The 18,719-nt window shown below is 35.2% G+C and overlaps 1 protein-coding gene across 1 annotated transcript; it reads left to right on the forward strand.

Annotated features, from left to right (window-relative positions):
• The first annotated feature begins 4,164 nt into the window (after positions 1-4,164).
• On the forward strand, positions 4,165-5,103 carry LOC131998647 (olfactory receptor 4L1-like). The gene has a single exon (XM_059371136.1). The coding sequence runs from the start codon at positions 4,165-4,167 to the stop codon at positions 5,101-5,103; it is 939 nt and encodes a 312-aa protein (XP_059227119.1).
• The last annotated feature ends 13,616 nt before the right edge of the window (positions 5,104-18,719 follow it).

Consider the following 18,719-nt stretch of genomic DNA (forward strand, 5'->3'; position numbering starts at 1 on the left):
CGTATAACACTCAGTGCTCCATGCAATACATGCCCTCCTTAATACCCTCCACCAGGCTCACCCATCTCCCCATCCACCTCCCTTCTAAAACCCTGTTTGTTTCTCCATGTCCACTGTCTCTCACGGTTCGTCTCCCCCTCCAATTTCTCCTCCTTCACTTTTCCTTTCCTTCTCCTAATATCCTCTGTGTTATTCCTTATATTCCACAAGTAAGTGAAACCATATGATAATTGACTTTATCTGCTTCACTTATGCTTAACTGACTGAGCTACCCCATCCATAAATATATTTTTTAAAGATTTTACTTATTTATTTGACAGACAGAGATCACAGTAGGCAGAGAGGCAGGCAGAGAGAGAAGGGGAAACAGGCTTCCAAGCTGAGCAGAGAGCCTGATGCGGGGCTCAATCCCAGGACCCTGAGATCATGACCTGAGCTGAAGGCAAAGACTTAACCCACCGAGCCACCCAGGTGCCCCATCCATAAATATGTTTAAAACGTTTATTTGTCATGGCAATTCTAATTGTTAGTGGCTGTATAAGGAACTAAGTCTTAAAAACAAAATTCTGAGGTTCAATTAAAATGTTTGAGAAATCTATTAACAATGTCTGTTATGGGCTTTGGAAATGAATGTGGCACCACATGTATCGTATATTTACTACTCTCACTTTCTTGTAACCTTTTCAAGAGGATTTTAATTGGAGAAACATGGAAAAGTTATATATAAGAATAAATACAGAAAAAATTTCTGTAGCATATGAACTCATCTGCAATCATATATTGTTATGCTGTTAGCCTTTAGAATTTTATTTGCTTAATTGCATTGTTTTATAAAGGTTTGCTACAGATCTTTCTTTATACTTTTGAGTCATCATGAAGTTATATATAATTAAAAAGGGCTAGCAAAATTCTCTGTCTCCAGAATGGTTGGTTGTAAAAATTCATTAAGGAATTATGCATTGATTACCATTAATCATTTACTGATTACCATGGTGAAAGAATCCCCTGCTTGCTCGCTCAAGCTCTCTCCTCTCTTTCTCTCCCTTTACATGGTAAAAGGAGATTTGTCTCTGTTAAGAACTGGTTTGTACCATGAATTTCCTTATATGCCTTGTTCAGTTCACTATTTTAATTTCACAGAATAAATGCATTCAATTACCAAATCAATAATAAATATTCAGACTGATGTAATCAGATTGATAGAATTATAATTTCCTCAAGTCTTTATTTTATAATAGATCCATTTTCTATAAATGTGCTCATCCTGGTCCAACCAAAACACGAGCTAGTGCAAAGCACTTATTAGAGAAAGTTCACATGACTGATACACTTAGTGAATTCACAATCCATTTAAATAATGAGAGAGTAAGTCCTTGTTTTGAACTCTAGGGAATACTAAGCATGTTTATTTTAATAATTTCCTTTGAGGGTTGATCACCAGTCAGCACCTTATGTATATGACTCTTGTCTTTTTTTTTTTTTAACCTGCAAATGATTGCCATATATCATCATGGGGGTAAAAAAGATAAACAATATATATATAGGATCTCACAGTGACTGTATGTCTTTGAAGAGACCACTCCTCAGGTATAACTGGTAAGTTTAAATATCAGTATTAATAACAAACTGCAATTTTACACTTTAATAAAAGAAATGTCAAGTTGTCATAATAAATGATTTCACCTATTGTGACAGAATTAAATCCATCTATATGCTGGATATATTTTATGAAAGAGCTTATAAATTTTCAAACAAAGGCTAAATTAATAAATATAATTCTTTGCTTTTAATTTTCCAATTTTACAAATTGAACTAAAAAAATATTTTTATAATTCTCAAGATTTTCCTCCTGTTAGTATTTTGAAATTAAGGACTGCATAGTTTCAAAGCTACGCATAACTAGTATGTAGACTCAATTACTGAATGAAATATATACCAAGGATAATATTAAGTCTTTATAATGAAGACAACTAGGTAATCATATCATTTATATTTCATAGAGAAAAATGTTTTCATTAGCATTATCTTCTTTGGGGCGTCTGGGTGGCTCAGTGGGTTAAGCCTCTGTCTTTGGCTCAGGTCAAGATCTCAGGGTCCTGGGCTCTAGCCCTGTACCAGGCTCTCTGCTCAGCAGGGAGCCCGCTTCCCTCTCTCTGCCTACTTGTGATTTCTCTATCAAATAAATAAATAAAATCTTTTAAAAAATATTTTCTTTACCAAGTCTTCCATAGTAAAATACTTCTGTGGTTCTTGCTGATTTGAGTATCCTTACAATATCAAAAAATAAAATAATGCTAAAGATAGACTTATTTGAATGCATATACATAGGACCTATATATATTCAATGAAATATACAAATATATCCTGTATATGTTACCTTGGGGCCTCATAACAATCTGTGAGGTAGTAGTGTAGGTATCATTTCATTTTTATGGAAAAATAAATCACTGTTCAAAAGTTAAGAGTATGTTTCTCTAGTAAATGCTGAGCCCAGGACTAGAATTTAACTCTTCATTCTTGACTCAGTTTTTTCTTTTTTAATTCTGTTCATTAAGCTAAACAGTAACATCTGAATATTTCATGAAATATCTAAGCAAAAAATAAAAAGGAAATTCAGAGTAGATTTTCCACATTCTGTTTGGTGTTCCAGGACTGGAACATAGTACAAGTATGTGCTTTTATGACTATATAAGTCTAGATCTGAGTGTTTGGTATACATCACTAATAGTTTTTTTAAAGGAATAAAAGAAAGGGGGGGAGGAAAGTTGGGAATAAAATATCTAAATCACAATGAAAATTAGATAATAGTGAGCCAACAGTATCAGGTCAATTTGGAAACAATTACAGAGTACTAGTGTCAAGAATGTATGAGCCAAGGTAAGAGTCCTCAGTCTGCACACAAGTGTGATACTGTGTCAGAGGTACAAAGTACCTTTGTACTAGGTACAAAGATGATAAGAATTTAGGAGCCAAGGAAACAAAAACTATTTGGCAAACTGTTGGTTGTTCAGAGACCATATACATATAGAAAGTAAAGGGACAAGAAAGAAAACTCCGGTCAAAAACTCAGCAACAATAGATTCAGGAAAACAGGTAAAAAGGCTCAACAGTGGAGGTCGCAAGTTTTGTCCAGAAATCAAAGTATTAGATACACAGCGCTATTCAGAAGAATGAGGAAGAAGAGGAGGGCAACATGATGAGGACAAAAGGGATGAGGGGAGGAAAGAAGAAAAAATAAAAGAAATAAAGAAGGAAGAAAGAATAAAAGAAGGAAGGAAAGGTGTGAGGAAGGAAAGAAGGGAGGGGGAGGGAAAGAAGTAAAGAAAGAAACATGGATGCTGAGAGACATTGTGGTCTTGTCCAGAAACTTCCTAGGAAGGTTGATTTATTATAATTTGGGGACAATAAGAAATAAGTGAAATCATTGGTATACCTCTTTAAGATAAAAGAGAGGGGAGGGATGCCTGGGTGGCTCAGTTGTTTCAGTGTCTGCCTTCAGCTCAGCTCATAATCCCAAGGTCCTGGGATCAAGTCTCGCATGAGGCTCCTTATTGAGTGGGGAGCTCCCTTCTCTCTCACTGCCTGCCACTGCCCCTGCTTATACTTGCTCTCGCTCTCTCTCTCGCCGACTAATAAAAATAAAAAAAATATTTAAAAACAAAAGAGAGAGAAGGGTGATAATACAGCATAGCTGATGCAGAAATTACCTGAAAGCAATTTGCCAAAAAGTATATCAACTTCCATGCATCTGAGCATTTTAAATTAGGGAGGAGGAAGGAGGCAAAAGATTGAATCACTTGACTAATGATCATTTGGCTCTTTTACTCATTGGCCTATTGAACTCATGGTTCATACATTCATAAACTCATGACAGAAACAACAAATTACTGTGGAGATGCACTCTATGACTATAAACTCTGTTTACAAATTTTTAGAATTAATTTCTTATCTTTTTCCTTTCTGGCTGAAAATAAATTTGATCATGTGAATGCTGCTTGAATTAATGAATTAAATGTATTTTTCAGAAATGTTCATCTTTTCTCTTTCTATAGGAATCAAATACTTTCTATATGTCTATACCTTCAAAATTCTCACAGTTTAAATTATCACTTTTTTCAGTACTCTACATTTTAATGACTTTCTGACAACCCCTACATAGACTAGATGGATACAATGAATAGCTCAATATCTGAGTTTGTTTTGTTAGGACTCACCAATACTTGGGAACTTGAGATTTTCTTTTTTTTCATATTTTTGTTGGCCTATGCAGCGATTGTGGCAGGAAACCTTCTCATCGTCATCACCGTAACCTTTGACTCACTTCTGTACTCGACACCAATGTACTTCCTCCTTGGAAATCTCTCCTTCCTGGATATGTCTATTTCCACAATCACAACCCCTAAGATGGTCACAGATTTCCTCAGGGAGAATAAAACTATTTCTTTGTGGGGCTGTATGGCTCAGATGTTCTTTCTCCATTTTTTAGGTGGCAGTGAGATGACTCTTCTCATAGTCATGGCTGTTGATCGATACATTGCAATATGCAAACCTCTTCACTACACATCCATCATGAATCGCCGGGTCCTCGTGGGCTCTGTGCTGCTCTCATGGGCTGTTGGTTTTGTGCATACGATGAGCCAAATGGTTTTTACTATCACCTTGCCCTTCTGTGGCCCCAATATAGTGGACAATATTTTTTGTGACCTTCCTCTAGTTCTAAAACTTGCCTGCACTGAGACCTATATTCTGGAGTTACTGGTAATTGCTGACAGTGGACTATTGTCTTTTATCTGCTTCATACTCCTGCTCATTTCCTACACTGTCATTCTGGTAACTGTCCGACGTCGATCCTCTGGTGGACTCTCCAAGGCACTGTCCACACTGTCTGCTCACATTACTGTGGTCACTCTATTCTTTGGGCCATGTATCTTCATTTATGCTTGGCCATTCAGTAGCTTTTCAGTGGATAAATTTCTTTCTGTGTTTTACTCGGTTATCACACCCTTACTGAACCCCATTATTTATACTCTGAGAAACCAGGAAATGAAAGCAGCTATGAATAGATTGAGGACCCAACACATCAGATCCAGACAGACCTTCTAGGCAATAAGCACAATGATGAAGATTTCAGTGCAAAATCCATGTACATCTCAGAATAAGTTGATATTAATTCATTCTGTTTGTAGCTTTTAAAAATATTCATAATATACATTGAAATTATCAAATATTCCTTCATTATATTTCTAAAACATGTTTGGTTTTATTAGAAGAATGATTATTTTAGTCAAAATTTAATTCAGTTAGGGTTAATACTTTTTAATGTAATAAAGAATTAAATAGAAAAAAAACTGACTCACTAACTATAGTTGGAAACCAAGAAATACCCAAGACTAAATTTCACTAAATAAAGAAGAATCAAAAAGAATAAAAAAAAATTACTTATCTATTTTTAATTCAGAATTAATGGACTTTCAACTAAATTCTCTAGTTGACTAAGTGTGTGTAAAATTATATGAACTCTTATAAACTCCTAAACACACACACATAAACTCACAGTTTTGTGGATCCTAGGATGCATAAGAATTATTTTTTAATAAGGTAAAACAGATTAGTTTCTATTAGTATATAGATCTAAGTGTCATTTACTCACAAGAAACACATACTGATAGATATATTACACAGCTCATTTTACCTTGTTCCTTCTTTCATGTTTGTATACATATTTGTTCTCCTGTATCTCATTTTCCCTTTCCCATGGACAAGGGAAAATGAAGAAGCCCCTGTATATTCCAGGCAATCACATCACAACAAACCAGGAAGTAGTCAAGCTGCCTACCTTTTATAAAGTGCATTAAATTAAAATGTTTCATCTATGGTTCATGGGTATAAAAATAAAAAGACATTGTATGGCCTCTTTGATATCAAATTCAAATGTCCTGCTCTCTCCCAAATGCTCAGGAACCTTTCTATAGGCTTTTATCCAATACTTTTTCATCATTGCCTCTTAGATGATATGTGTAATATAATAATTATAGACTAAAGGGTGATTTAAAGATGTATTCTTAGATACATGTGCAAGCTATATTTTAGACTAAAATTTTATTTTATAAAACACATTGAAGAGAATAGGAACTGGGTCCCTAAGGATCAATGGGCATATATATTTGTATCTATTTCTTATGAATTAATTCAATCATAGAATTAACTGTAGACATTGATATAACATGTAGCTTTATCAAATGTCTAACATTTTGCCACATTTATTTCAGATTCTTTTACTACAAAAATGGATTATTAGCAATAATAAAGACTCCAAAGCAACCATCTATACCTAGTTATTTTATTGCAGCAAAGATCATCACTATCATCTACTCCAGTATCATTCCTTTGTATGATTTTTTTTAAAGATTTTATTTATTTATTTGACAGAGACCACAAGTAGGCAGAGAGGCAGGCAGAGAGACAGGAGGGGAAGCAGGCTCCCTGCTGAGCAGAGAGCCTGATGTGCGGCTTGATCCCAGGACCCTGGGATCGTGACCTGAGCCAAAGGCAGAGAGGCTTTAACCCACTGAACCACCCAGGTGCCCCCCTTCATATGTTTTATTTTTTTTTAAGATTTTATTTATTTATTTGACAGACAGAGATCACAAGTAGGCAGAGAGGCAGGCAGAGAGAGAGAGAGGAGGAAGCAGGCTCTCCACCGAGCAGACAGCCCGATGTGGGGCTCGATCCCACGACCCTGGGATCATGACCCGAGCTGAAGGCAGAGGCTTTAACCCACTGAGCCACCCAGGTGTCCCCCCTTCATATGTTTTTAAAACTTATTTTCCCGGGCACCTGGGTGGCTCAGTGGGTTAAGCCTCTGCCTTTGGCTCAGGTCATGATCTCAGGGTCCTGGGATCGAGTCCTGCATCGGGCTTTCTGCTTGGCGGGAAGCCTGCTTCCTCCACACTCTCTCTGCCTGCCTCTCTGCCTACTTGTGATCTCTCTCTGCCAAATAAATAATTTTTTTAAAAAATTATTTTCCTCATTTTTCATATAGTGTATATAAAAATATTTTGTGTGTTTTTAACTTGATATAAATGGAATCTATATAAATGTCATTATTCTAAAATTTATTTTTTTACTCAGTTTAATGTTTTAATGACTTATCTGTATAAAACTGTACTTCTCTGATTCATTTTTTATTGTGGTTAAAACCATGTAACATTTTAAACATTTTTAAGTGTACAGTAGTGTTTACTATGTGCACGTTTTTGTGCAAAAGATTTCTAGAATTTTTCATCTTGCAAAACTAATACTCTACCCTCATTCACAAAAAACTTCCCCTTCCACCTCTTGTTAGCTCCTGGCAATCACCATTCTACCTTCTTCATCTTAAGGGTTTGACTACTTTAGGTTTATATAACTGAATCGTGCAGCATTTGTCATTTTGTGACTGGCTTATTTCACTTAGTATAATGCCTTCAAATTTTAACCATATGATAACATGTAATAGGATTTTTTTTTAAGGCTGAATACTAGTCCATCATAGGTATATGCCACACTTTCTTTATCCATTCATCCACTGATGGACATTTAGATTGCTTGCTCCTGTTAGTTGTTGTGAATAATGCCACAACAAACATAAATGTGTATCTCTTCAAGAACCTGTTCTCAATTCTTTCATTTTTTTGAAGATTTTATTTATTTATTTGACACAAAGAGAGATCACAAGTAGGCAGAGAAGCAAGCAGAGGGAGAGGGGGAAGCAGGCTCCTGGCGGAGCAGGGAGCCCGATGTGGGGCTTGATCCCAGGACCCTGAGACCATGACCTGAGCCAAAGGCACACACTTAACCAACTGAGCCACGAGGCACCCCTTCTCACCCAATTCTTTTAGATATATACCCAGAGGCTAGATTGCTGTATCATATGGCAATTCTGTTTTTAATTTTTTGGGGGAACCTCCAGAGTTTTCCAGAGCAGCTCCACTATTTGCATTCCTACTAACAGTGCCAAAGTTTCCAATTCCTCCTCATATCCATATTCCTACCAGCACTTGTCATTTTCTGGATTCTTTTTGTTTTTGTTTTCAAAGTGACCACCCTAACAGATGTGGTTTTGGTTTGTCTTTCCCTGACAATGAGTGATGTTAGGCATTTTTTTATATGCTTGTGGGCTATTTGTGTATTTTTTTAAGATAAATGTCCATTCAAGTCCTTTGCTCATTAAACTATTGGTTTTTGTTGTTAAATTGTAGTTCTTTATAAGATTCTGGATATTAACTCTTCTTATTATAATTTATTTGAATATAATTGACACACAGTGTTACATTAGTTTCAGGTGTACAAGATAGTGATTCAACAAGTCTATACATTATGCCATGCTGGCCACAAGTATAGCTGGCATCAGTTACCGTACAGCACTATCACAATACATTGACTAAATTCCCTATGCTCTACCTTTCATCCTTGTGACTTATTCATTCCATAACTGAAGGCCTGTGCCTCCCACTCCCCTTCACCCATTTTGCCCAACCCTCTAATACCCCTCCTTCTGGCAAACGTTCCTTTGATTTCTGTATTTATAGGTCTGATTCTGCTTTTTGTTTTTTTATTCATTTACTTTTCAATATTAACTGTTCATCAGATGTATGATTTGTAAACACTCTTTATTCTATAGCTTGCCTTTTCACTATATGTATTATATGAACTGAAAATACCTTCACTCATTGATTATATTAACACTTTTTGCTGTTTATAAATACACAAATTTAAAATAGTTACATTTAATTACTTTTCCTTTTGGGTTTCTGATTTTGTCTCTTATGTAATACATTTTTACAACTAATTGCCCCAAATATTCTGTCTTCTCTTTTTTATAATTTTAAACTTTTTCTTTTATCACATTTAGTTATTTTGTATTGGTATCTAATAGTAACCTAATTTATTTTTATATGGATATAAACAGACATCCAAATACCATCTACTGAAAAGCTTTTCCCTGCTGATTGAAATGTCATTTTTTCCAGATATCAATAATCCATTATAAGCTTGGGTCTGTTTCTGTCTCTGTCAATACTTTAATTGGTCATTTTGTTTGTCAGTGACAACTCTACACTATCTTAAACAGAGTTGTTATTTGTCATGGTGAATCTGCACTCTCAAATGCTCTACTTTATATCCTAGTTCTTGTTGATCAAATCTACAGATGATTTCAGGATAAATCGTCAAATTCTTCAAAAACAATTCTGAATAGCAATTAAGATTAGAATTTATAGATTAATTTATAAGTAAAAAACTTTATGATTTTGATTATTCTAATTCATCAGTGTAGCATATCTTTTTATTTTGTTACATTTTATTTTATAATATTTAGTGATTTTTGGTAGGTTGTATTGCTTTTGGCTGAAACCACCAGTACAATGCTGAAATGAAAACATTTTTTCCCCTGAATTTATAGTGTTTATATCTAAAATAATATCATTTAAAATAAAGATGTTTATTTTATTAATTTCTAATCTTTTTATTTTTTTTTAAGATTTGATTTATTTATTTGACAGGCATAGATCACAAGTAGGCAGAGAAGCAGGCAGAGAGAGAGGAGGAAGCAGGTTCCCTGCTGAGCAGAGAGCCCAGTGCAGGGCTCTATCCCAGGACCCTGGGATCATAACCTGAAATGAAGGCAGAGGCTTTAACCCACTGAGCCACCCAGGCACCCCTAGCTTATTTTTAAAAGTTGAGTATAAATTCCTCCACCTATCACTATCGTTTCTACACTGAAGCCTGCTCACTTTTCAGGGAAAGCTTCAACATCATCTTCTGAGAGAAGGCTTCCCTAACCCCCCAAACTTGACTGGGACTGTCTGTCGTAGGATTCCAAAGCAGCCTAGCTTGCTATTTCATAGTGGTCATCAGACCATATACTATTTAATCAAATGTTTGCATCTATCTCTATTTCCCATAGGACATAAAGAAATCATAAAGTCAAGGACCATGTCTATCTCATTCACTGGAATATCCCTAATGGGTGTCTTCCATGAAGTAGTTACTTAATAACACTGCTTGACTAAGCAACTGATTAGATTGCAGGAATCATTAACATACCTTGTCTGATACATAAGCTAATTCTCTGTAATTTTTAAGAGAAATTATTAGCCAAAAATTTGAGACAGGACTTAATTAATTAATTGCTTCTTTATATCATGCAGGCAAGAAAAGATTTAGAACACCAGACAACATATCAGTCATTTTTCTCCTAACTTTTTTTTTGTAACCGTTTTATAGCATAGAGATAAAACAATGTCTCAGTTTATTGAACACTAGAGTCTATTTATTTTCATGTCATTCATTTATTTTCATGTCTTCTTCCTAAATTAGTTATTGACTGCAATTCTTTCATTCTAAATGTATTTATCTCCCTTTAAACTGTTATTTTATGAAATTTAGTGCTTTAATTTACAAAAATGCTATTCTATTCTTCTCCTCTGAATAAATTCATATTATTTTATACAAAGTGAGCCCATTACTTCAAAGCATTGCTATTATTCAATAGTACAAATAAACTCACTTTACAACCTACTCACCAAAAGACAGATGGCTAAACTGCTTATAATTTCTTATTACCATAAATGTTTTCATGATTACTATTTGTCCAACAGCTCTATGCAGGGATAAGAATTTCCCTAAGATAAACACCCAGGGGAAAACACACACACACACACACACACACACACACACACACAAAACAACTCCTTGTGGAGGCCACGGCATAGTTGGAGTCGAGGACCAAACCAGGCTCTGACTTGTGTCTTCTTCAAAGTCCGGACACCTTGACAAGGTTAAGGACGGGAAAGTTGAGTGCACCGAGAAAGAGTCTGTGCTATGGGCTCGCCTACGTGACTTCCCACACACTCTCCCTGCAGTAGGGAACAATGTGGCCAGAGTCCTGAGTTCTTAGTTAGTCCTTGCTGTTCTGTAATTCCCATGATCCACTCCCTGGTTGATTGTCTTGCTAATGGCTTTAGCTGAAACTACCTGGCATCACAAGGTTTGCCTGTAGTAAGTGTAAACTTGTTATAGAAACTTGCGGTCATCTGACTAGGTACTGATGTAATGCATCTCTGTTCTGGTCTGCCTTATAAATGGTGGTAAGATGTGGAATAAAATTGGCACTGTTGGACATCATCCTCAGTGTCCCTCCTGCCCCCATCTCTTTGTCTCTTAATTTCTTTTCACCATCCTCTTAGCCCTCATGGTTTCCGTGGTCGATTCATTGCGCTGGCCGCAACAGATAATAAAGCATTTACCTATGCAATTTCACTAAATGCAGTAATGATAGCTTTCCAGAATGACTCTAATTCCAACTACAGAGTCCCTATTGTGCATGTCTCCACCACAAAATTTAACATAATTTGCCTTTCTAAACTTTTGTTTCAACATAAAATAATATCTTGTTGCTTTAATTTGCCATTTTTTCTGATTATGAGTGAATTTGGCATCCCTCACCCTTACTAGCTATTCAAGCTTTTCTATGAACTACTTTTTAAGATTTGGCCCACTTTTCTGTTCTTTTCTTGGTGATTTACATGCTGTACTTCTGTTCGGTATAGTAGCTAATAACATACATGTCTGTTTAAATGCTAACTTGAATGAACTTAAATAAATAAAATTAAAATTGAAGACTCACTCAGATTCAGGTGTTTAATAGGTGTATGTATATAGTGGAAACTATATGGGATAAGACATGGTTTTCTGGTTATATAAGACATTAAAATGGTTATAAACCATTTTCATCTAACCATTTTCATCATTATAGAAAATTCTAGTGGGCAGCAGTCATCTAGATATTAATCCTTGTCAACTTAATATATTGCAAATATTTCTTTTCTTTTTTTCAATTTTTATTTATTTGACAGACAGAAATCATAAGTAGGCAGAGAGGCAGGCAGAGGCGGTGGGAATCAGGCTCCCTGCTGAGCAGGGACCCCCCCCCACACACACACATACACACACAGGGCTCGATCCCAGGACCCTGGGATCATGACCTGAGCTGAAGGCAGAGGCTTTTAACCCACTGAGCCACCCAGGCACCCCACAAATATTTCTTTTGAATTTTTTATTACTTCTGTCTTTAGTTTCCATGACTGAACACAAATTGTGTTCTGAAAGTTATTAAAGATTTGACTTTTTGTTCATTTTAAAATATCAGATTATAAAATATTCTTCTTCAACCATATGCTGCACAGATATTCCTCAATATATTGTCACATTTTTCACATTTTGTGTTTAAATATTTCTGGAGCCCACCTTTGTATATTTGGAAGGTAGGGACCCAACTTTATTCTTCTTCTCTTAGTTAACAACTAGTCTCAGCAGCAGCTACAAATTAATCTGTCCTTTCACCACATTTCTGCTTGATTATCACATAAGTGTGTGTGTATATACATGTATAAAAATTTATATTTGTATATCATATGCATGCTCACATATAATCTCATATATACATATACTTACATGTGTGTATATTAGAAGATAAATGTATGCGTATACACATACATGATCTGAGTTTTCTACTCAGTTCCATTTATTCATTTTTTATTTTACCATTATTTTATTATTTTTCATGCTATGACTTCATACATGGCTTAATATCTACTTGATGTGTTCACCTGTTTTGTTACTCAAAGTTCACTTAGCAAAATATTCACCTTTACTTATGCATGTTTTATTGTCAGTTTTTTTTTAAACAGCCAAGTTTTTTTTTGTTTTGTTTTTTTGTTTTGTTTTTTAAAGATTTTATTTATTTATTTGACAGAGAGATCACAAGTAGGCAGAGAGGCAGGCAGAGAGAGAGGAGGAAGCAGGCTCTCTGCTCAGCAGGGAGCCCGATGTGGGACTTGATCCCAGGACCCTGAGATCATGACCTGAGCTGAAGGCAGCGGCTTAACCCACTGAGCCACCCAGGCGCCCCTAAACAGCCAAGTTTTTAATAAAATATATACATTTAGGAAAACTTAGATGTCTTTGCTATGTTATATGATTTCATTCATGAGCATGATAGGTACTTCCATTTAATCAAATTATAATTCACATCTTGTAAGACAGGTTTTTAATCTTCTCCATAATATCATTATTTTCAACTTGCAAATATCACTTTGTTTCATTTTCTTGTCATAGTTAAACTTGTTTCTGCTATAATATCAATATTTAATATTTAATATAATATTAGTATTTTATATTAATATTAATATCTAATATTAATGTTTAATTATCTTTATGTGTATATATAAAGATAATATAGGTATGCAAAAGAATAAATATACTCGTGTAAATATGTGTATATATAAGGTATATAGATATGTACATATGTTAAATTATATGTGTGTATGTAGATATAATTACATATGCATACATATTCATATGTATACAATACATAGGTAATATGTGTATATATTATATATTACATAATATATGTATATATTACATATATCTTATATATGTAAATTATATGTATATAATTTTATTTCTGAACTTTATGTTATAGACATAATGCTCTTCCACCTCAGTGTGTATTTCCTAAAACAATGTAATTTTTAAACTTGGAAATCAATAAGACATAGATATCTAATCCATCGACCTTATTTAATTATATGCCAATTTTGTGAATAATATCCTTTTAGAAAGCAAAGTCTCTGGTCCAAGACCAATCCAGAATCACAGTTGTATTTCATTATCATGACTCTTTTTTAAATTAAATCTTCAATAATTCCTCAATCTTTCTTTAATTCTCTGCCACTCAATGCTTATAGGTAACCAATTTCATTGTTCAGTAATTCATTTCCTGTGTTTCATTTTACAAAAATGCCCAGATATGTGGATACCTCCTCTTATTTTCCTTTTTACTTGCTTCCTGTGGACATTATTATGGTTTTTTCATTTTAACACTGTATCCTGGAAATATCAGGTCATATGACTGCCATATATAGTCATAAAGATCTTCCCAATTCTTCATCACAGCTGTGTGTCTCAAATGTTCTAATAAATATATGAAAAAAGTAGAAAAGGAACACAATCCAAATGCTTTCTGGAAGCTTGTCATACAACTAGCAAGGACTTATCTGCCTGGGACTAAAGTATTCATGTCAGATCAGTACTACTACTTGCTTCACCAGGAGAGTCTCATAAATTTTATTCTAGCTTCTCAGGTCATTCACTTTCTTCTCATATCTGTATCACCACTGAGTTGGACCTCAAATTAAGAGTCTATATCATATAATAGCTGGCTACCAACATGTAAAGAATGTCATTTTGTTTTCATAATTATAACAACATTTTATATGAATTCCTCATTCTCTGCTGATGAGGTTTGATTCTGTAATTGATTCAAAGTTCAGACACTGAAAAACTACTTTCCACTTCCCTCATCCCCTTGTAGGATGCTTAGACAAAGAGGGATTGAACCACATTTAAATTCTATGGAATTAGTATGATCACAGCTTCCCTGGGGTAAGGAGGTGACATATTTCTGCTTTTATACTTGAGGTCATTGCAAGTGATTTATATGTAGAGACAGATGTTTACGTTTTGTGGTTTCTTAAAAAGCTTTTAACATCTTCACACTCTGGTAATTCAGAGTAACAGTGCCTTGCCAATAAAGGATTTTTTTTTTTTTAAGACAAATTTTCAAACCATACTCACTGCCAAGATGCAGATAGAGGGTCTACATTCTCCATCTGTGGGAGAAATTCATTTGAAAATGAGTCATTTAAATAATAAGGCTCCAAATGGTCATTTTGCTGGTACCAGTAACAACAAAATCCACTTAATTGGATTATTTTAAAACCCTCAATTTAAAACAATTACTGGTCTCACAGCCACCTGAAGACATCAGAAGAAAACAAGTCACCAGCACTAAAAATCTCTCTAATCACACTGGTAGGTCTCACCTAATCTAGCCTATTAAAACTATTATTTATTTTAAAAGATGAAATCATTACAAAACTTTCTTTGTGAAGCATTATTCCCTCAACAGAAAAAATTCCCAATAAAATTACCTTTTGAGAATTTCTGGAAATTTCTAGCACTTATTGGTGCTACCTAATACTAACACAAACTGTATTAAGAAGTCCCTAGGTTGGAATTTATACATCTTAGTCATCTATTCCTTCTTATTTATGAATTCCAAAGATTCCTGGCCATCTTTCTCACCTGAACACACTGCCTATGGCTGCTTCTGAACTTGTAAGCAAAAGAGATGTTGCAAACATAATAAAGTCAATGCATTTGCCTGTTAAGCTCACACAAAATATAACAAGCTGAGCTTGTTATAATTAGTGAAAGGCACAGTATCAGGTTTGGGGAAATATGTCAGACATTCTGGAAAATGAGCCAGACAGAAAATTTCACTCAGAGTTAAGAAAATTAAGTGAGATGATTTATGTGACGTTCCTAAAAATAGAATCTAGCAAAAGGCAGAACCTCAATAAATGGCTGCATTTATTGTCACTTAAGAAAGAAACATGAGCCTCCATTGTATGTCAGTCAACATGGCAGGTGCTAAGATGACAATAAATAAATTTTAAAAATCCATAATCTTGGAAGAATGATAGAAACATATGTAAATAATGAAATCACTAGGTGCAAAGGCAGTACCATGGGGGCACAGAGAAGAGAAACATTAATTCTGACTTAGCTTGTTAGGAAAAGATCCACTGAGAACCTATTATTTGATATAGGTATTAAGGACAAATAGAAAGAGTTAGAAATTCAAGAGGATTCATTTATGTATATGCATTTATTTCCTCTTGATACAGAGTTAAATTTCTTGACATCATCCTTTCTAGAAGGCTTTGCAAAGACAGTGAGGCTGCATCTAAATTAAACTATTAAAACATATAGCCCACTCTCAATAACCCATGTTAATTTAAGAAAACCTAAGCATTTTCCACCCAAACAGATAGCTTTATGTGGGGTTTTCTTTAGGTGTGGTTGCTTCATTTCCACCAGTTCCAATAAAGAAATCACTATATTGCTGATCTTGGACCATTTTTTGAGAGACTGGGAAGAATAAAGAAGAGCCTAGAAAATGTAAGAATATGCGAGACAAGAAATACAGACCTTCCCTAAACTATTCTTAGAACCTGCATAAACACCAGAAACAAGTCACTCGCGATCAGCTTTATTCCAGTGACTTCACCCATAATTACCTCTATTTCTCTAAGCTAGGGCTCTTTTTGTGGGATCTGCTCAACAGCCCTGTCCAATTCCTCTCCGCAATGGGAAGAGCAAAAATTCATTACCCGTTTCCTCTTCATTGTATATGAGGCTAAAAGACAAAGGAAAAGATAATGGGGCTATGGAAAGATGGGTTAGGTCAAAGTAAGGAAAAGAAATTGGACCTCACCCTCTATTTAAGGAGTGAAGAAAAGAATGGGAGTCAATAATAGCGCACCATAATGTAGTTGGGTGGGTTTGCGCGGAGGCAGAGAGGGAGAAGTTACAGGGAGTGGAGAAGTCCTAGTGAGGAAAGGGACTGAGGAATCCTGAAAGCTGACAAGAGTTAGTTCCTTCTCATGAAACTATTAATTTAGAAATAAAGTGTTAGTGACCACATTTAACCCACTGAGCCACCCAGGCATCCCATAGTGGCCACATTTAAAAAACAAAACACTATAGAACACATAGAAGTATACCTTGGAAATATTGGGTGATCATTCTAGACCACCACAATACAGCAAAACTTGCAATAAAGTGAGTCACATGAATATTTTGGTTTCCCAATGCCTATGACAGCTGTGTTTACAATATACTATTGTCTGTTCAGTGTGCAACCGAATTATATGTAAATAAAATGTATATGCCTTAGGTGAAAAAAAACCTCTTTATTATTAAAAATTGCTAATGATAGGGACACCTGGCTGGCTCAGTGGGTTAACCTTCTGCCTTTGGCTCGGGTCATGATCTCAAGGTCCTCGGATCGAGCCCTGCACTGGGCTCTCAGCTCAGCAGAGAGCCTGTTTCCCCCTCTCTGCCTACTTGTGGTCTCTCTCTGTGTCAAATAAATAAATACTCTTTTAAAAACATTGCTAACTATCATTTGAGCTTTCAGCAAGTTATAATCTTGGTGCTGGTGGGGGGTCTTGCCTTCATATTGATGGCTGCTGACTGATTAGGGTGGTGGTTGCTGAAGGCTGGAGTTGCTGTAGCAATTTCTTAAAATATTACAGTGAAGTTTACCACATTAGTTGATTCTTTCTTCCACAAACAATTTCTCTGCAGCATGCAATACTCTTTGATAGCATTTTAACTACAGCAAAACTTCTTTCAAAATTGAAGTCAATCCTCCCCAACTTTGCTGCTATATCAATTAAGTTTATGTAATATCATAAACCCTTTGTTGTCATTTCCACAGTCTTCATCATATCTTTACCAGGAATAGATTTCATCTCAAGAAACCACTCCTTGCTCATCTGCAAGAAACAAATCTTCATCTGTTAAAGTTTTATCATGAATTTGCAGCAATTTGGTCACATTAGCTTCACTCCCAGAGTCCTAGGAACGAGCCCCACATTGGGCTCTCTGCTTGGTGGGGAGCCTGCTTCCCTTCTTCTCTCTCTGCCTGCCTCTCTGCCTACTTGTGATCTCTGTCTGTCAAATAAATAAATAAAATCTTTTAAAAAAAGAATAATTTGAATTTGAAGTATGTTTAATAATAAACCACAATATGCATGTTATTATTTTATAAGGAATTAATGTAATGGCGTTTGGATATTGTCACATCTCTAGTAATTCTCATTGATAAAAGTACAATTCAATGGAATTTCTCTAGCTGTGAACTTGAATAGATTTATTCACAATTTCTCTTTAGTCCTCTCTGTTCTATATGACATTAATATATGAGTTAAAAAACAGCAGCGATAGAAAGTTATATTCTATCCTTTTAAGGAATCTAATTGTGCTCAAAAGTGGATCCCTAACAACAAAAGAGTATCAATATGTATTTTAGTAGGGTTTTTGCTCTTTTTATGTATCATATGACATAATCGCAAAACTGAAATTTAATGATTATAGAAAACCTTGAAATTTAGGAAGATATTCAAAGTAGTGGCAGCAAATGTGGTTACAGAGACAAAGAGCATAGGAAAACAATCCTGTGTATTCACTCAATGGAAACAATAAAACTGGAAAAAGTTTTCAGACAAAAATACCCAAAACAAAATAAAATCTTTAAACTTTTTGAAGTCTCTAGGAAAAACAACAACAACAAAGAACAAAAAACAGAATGCATATAGCAGATTCAGAAATGTTTATTCAAGAATCTTGGTAAGAGCAGGGGGAATCTGACATTTAAGCCAGAGTCTTCTCCTATTTCTCCCAGCTTTCTGCTGTGAAATTCTTTGCTATACAAGTGCTGCATCCCATAAGGAGAGGCAGCTCTCACTGTCCCTCCAAGATCCAGTAGTGGAACAAAAAAATTTTATCCCAATTAGTAAGTACCAAGGCTAGCCTTGATCACTGGTGGCTCCCACCTACCTTGTTGGCTCTCTCTCCATGGTATGGGATCAGCCCAGGGTGAGCACTTAAGACAAGAGGTGCATGGCAGTCCTGCCTGAGGAGGCAACTTTATTCAGAGAGCAGTGAAGAAAAATCTGTGTCCAGGCCCTATTGTTTGACACAGTAAAGGTCACAGCAGAAACATCTTTAATGACCCCACAAAAGTAAAACCTATTCTAAAAGAA

Source organism: Mustela nigripes, chromosome 13, assembly GCF_022355385.1.
Source record: "Mustela nigripes isolate SB6536 chromosome 13, MUSNIG.SB6536, whole genome shotgun sequence".
In the NCBI taxonomy this organism is placed as follows: Eukaryota; Metazoa; Chordata; class Mammalia; order Carnivora; family Mustelidae; genus Mustela; species Mustela nigripes.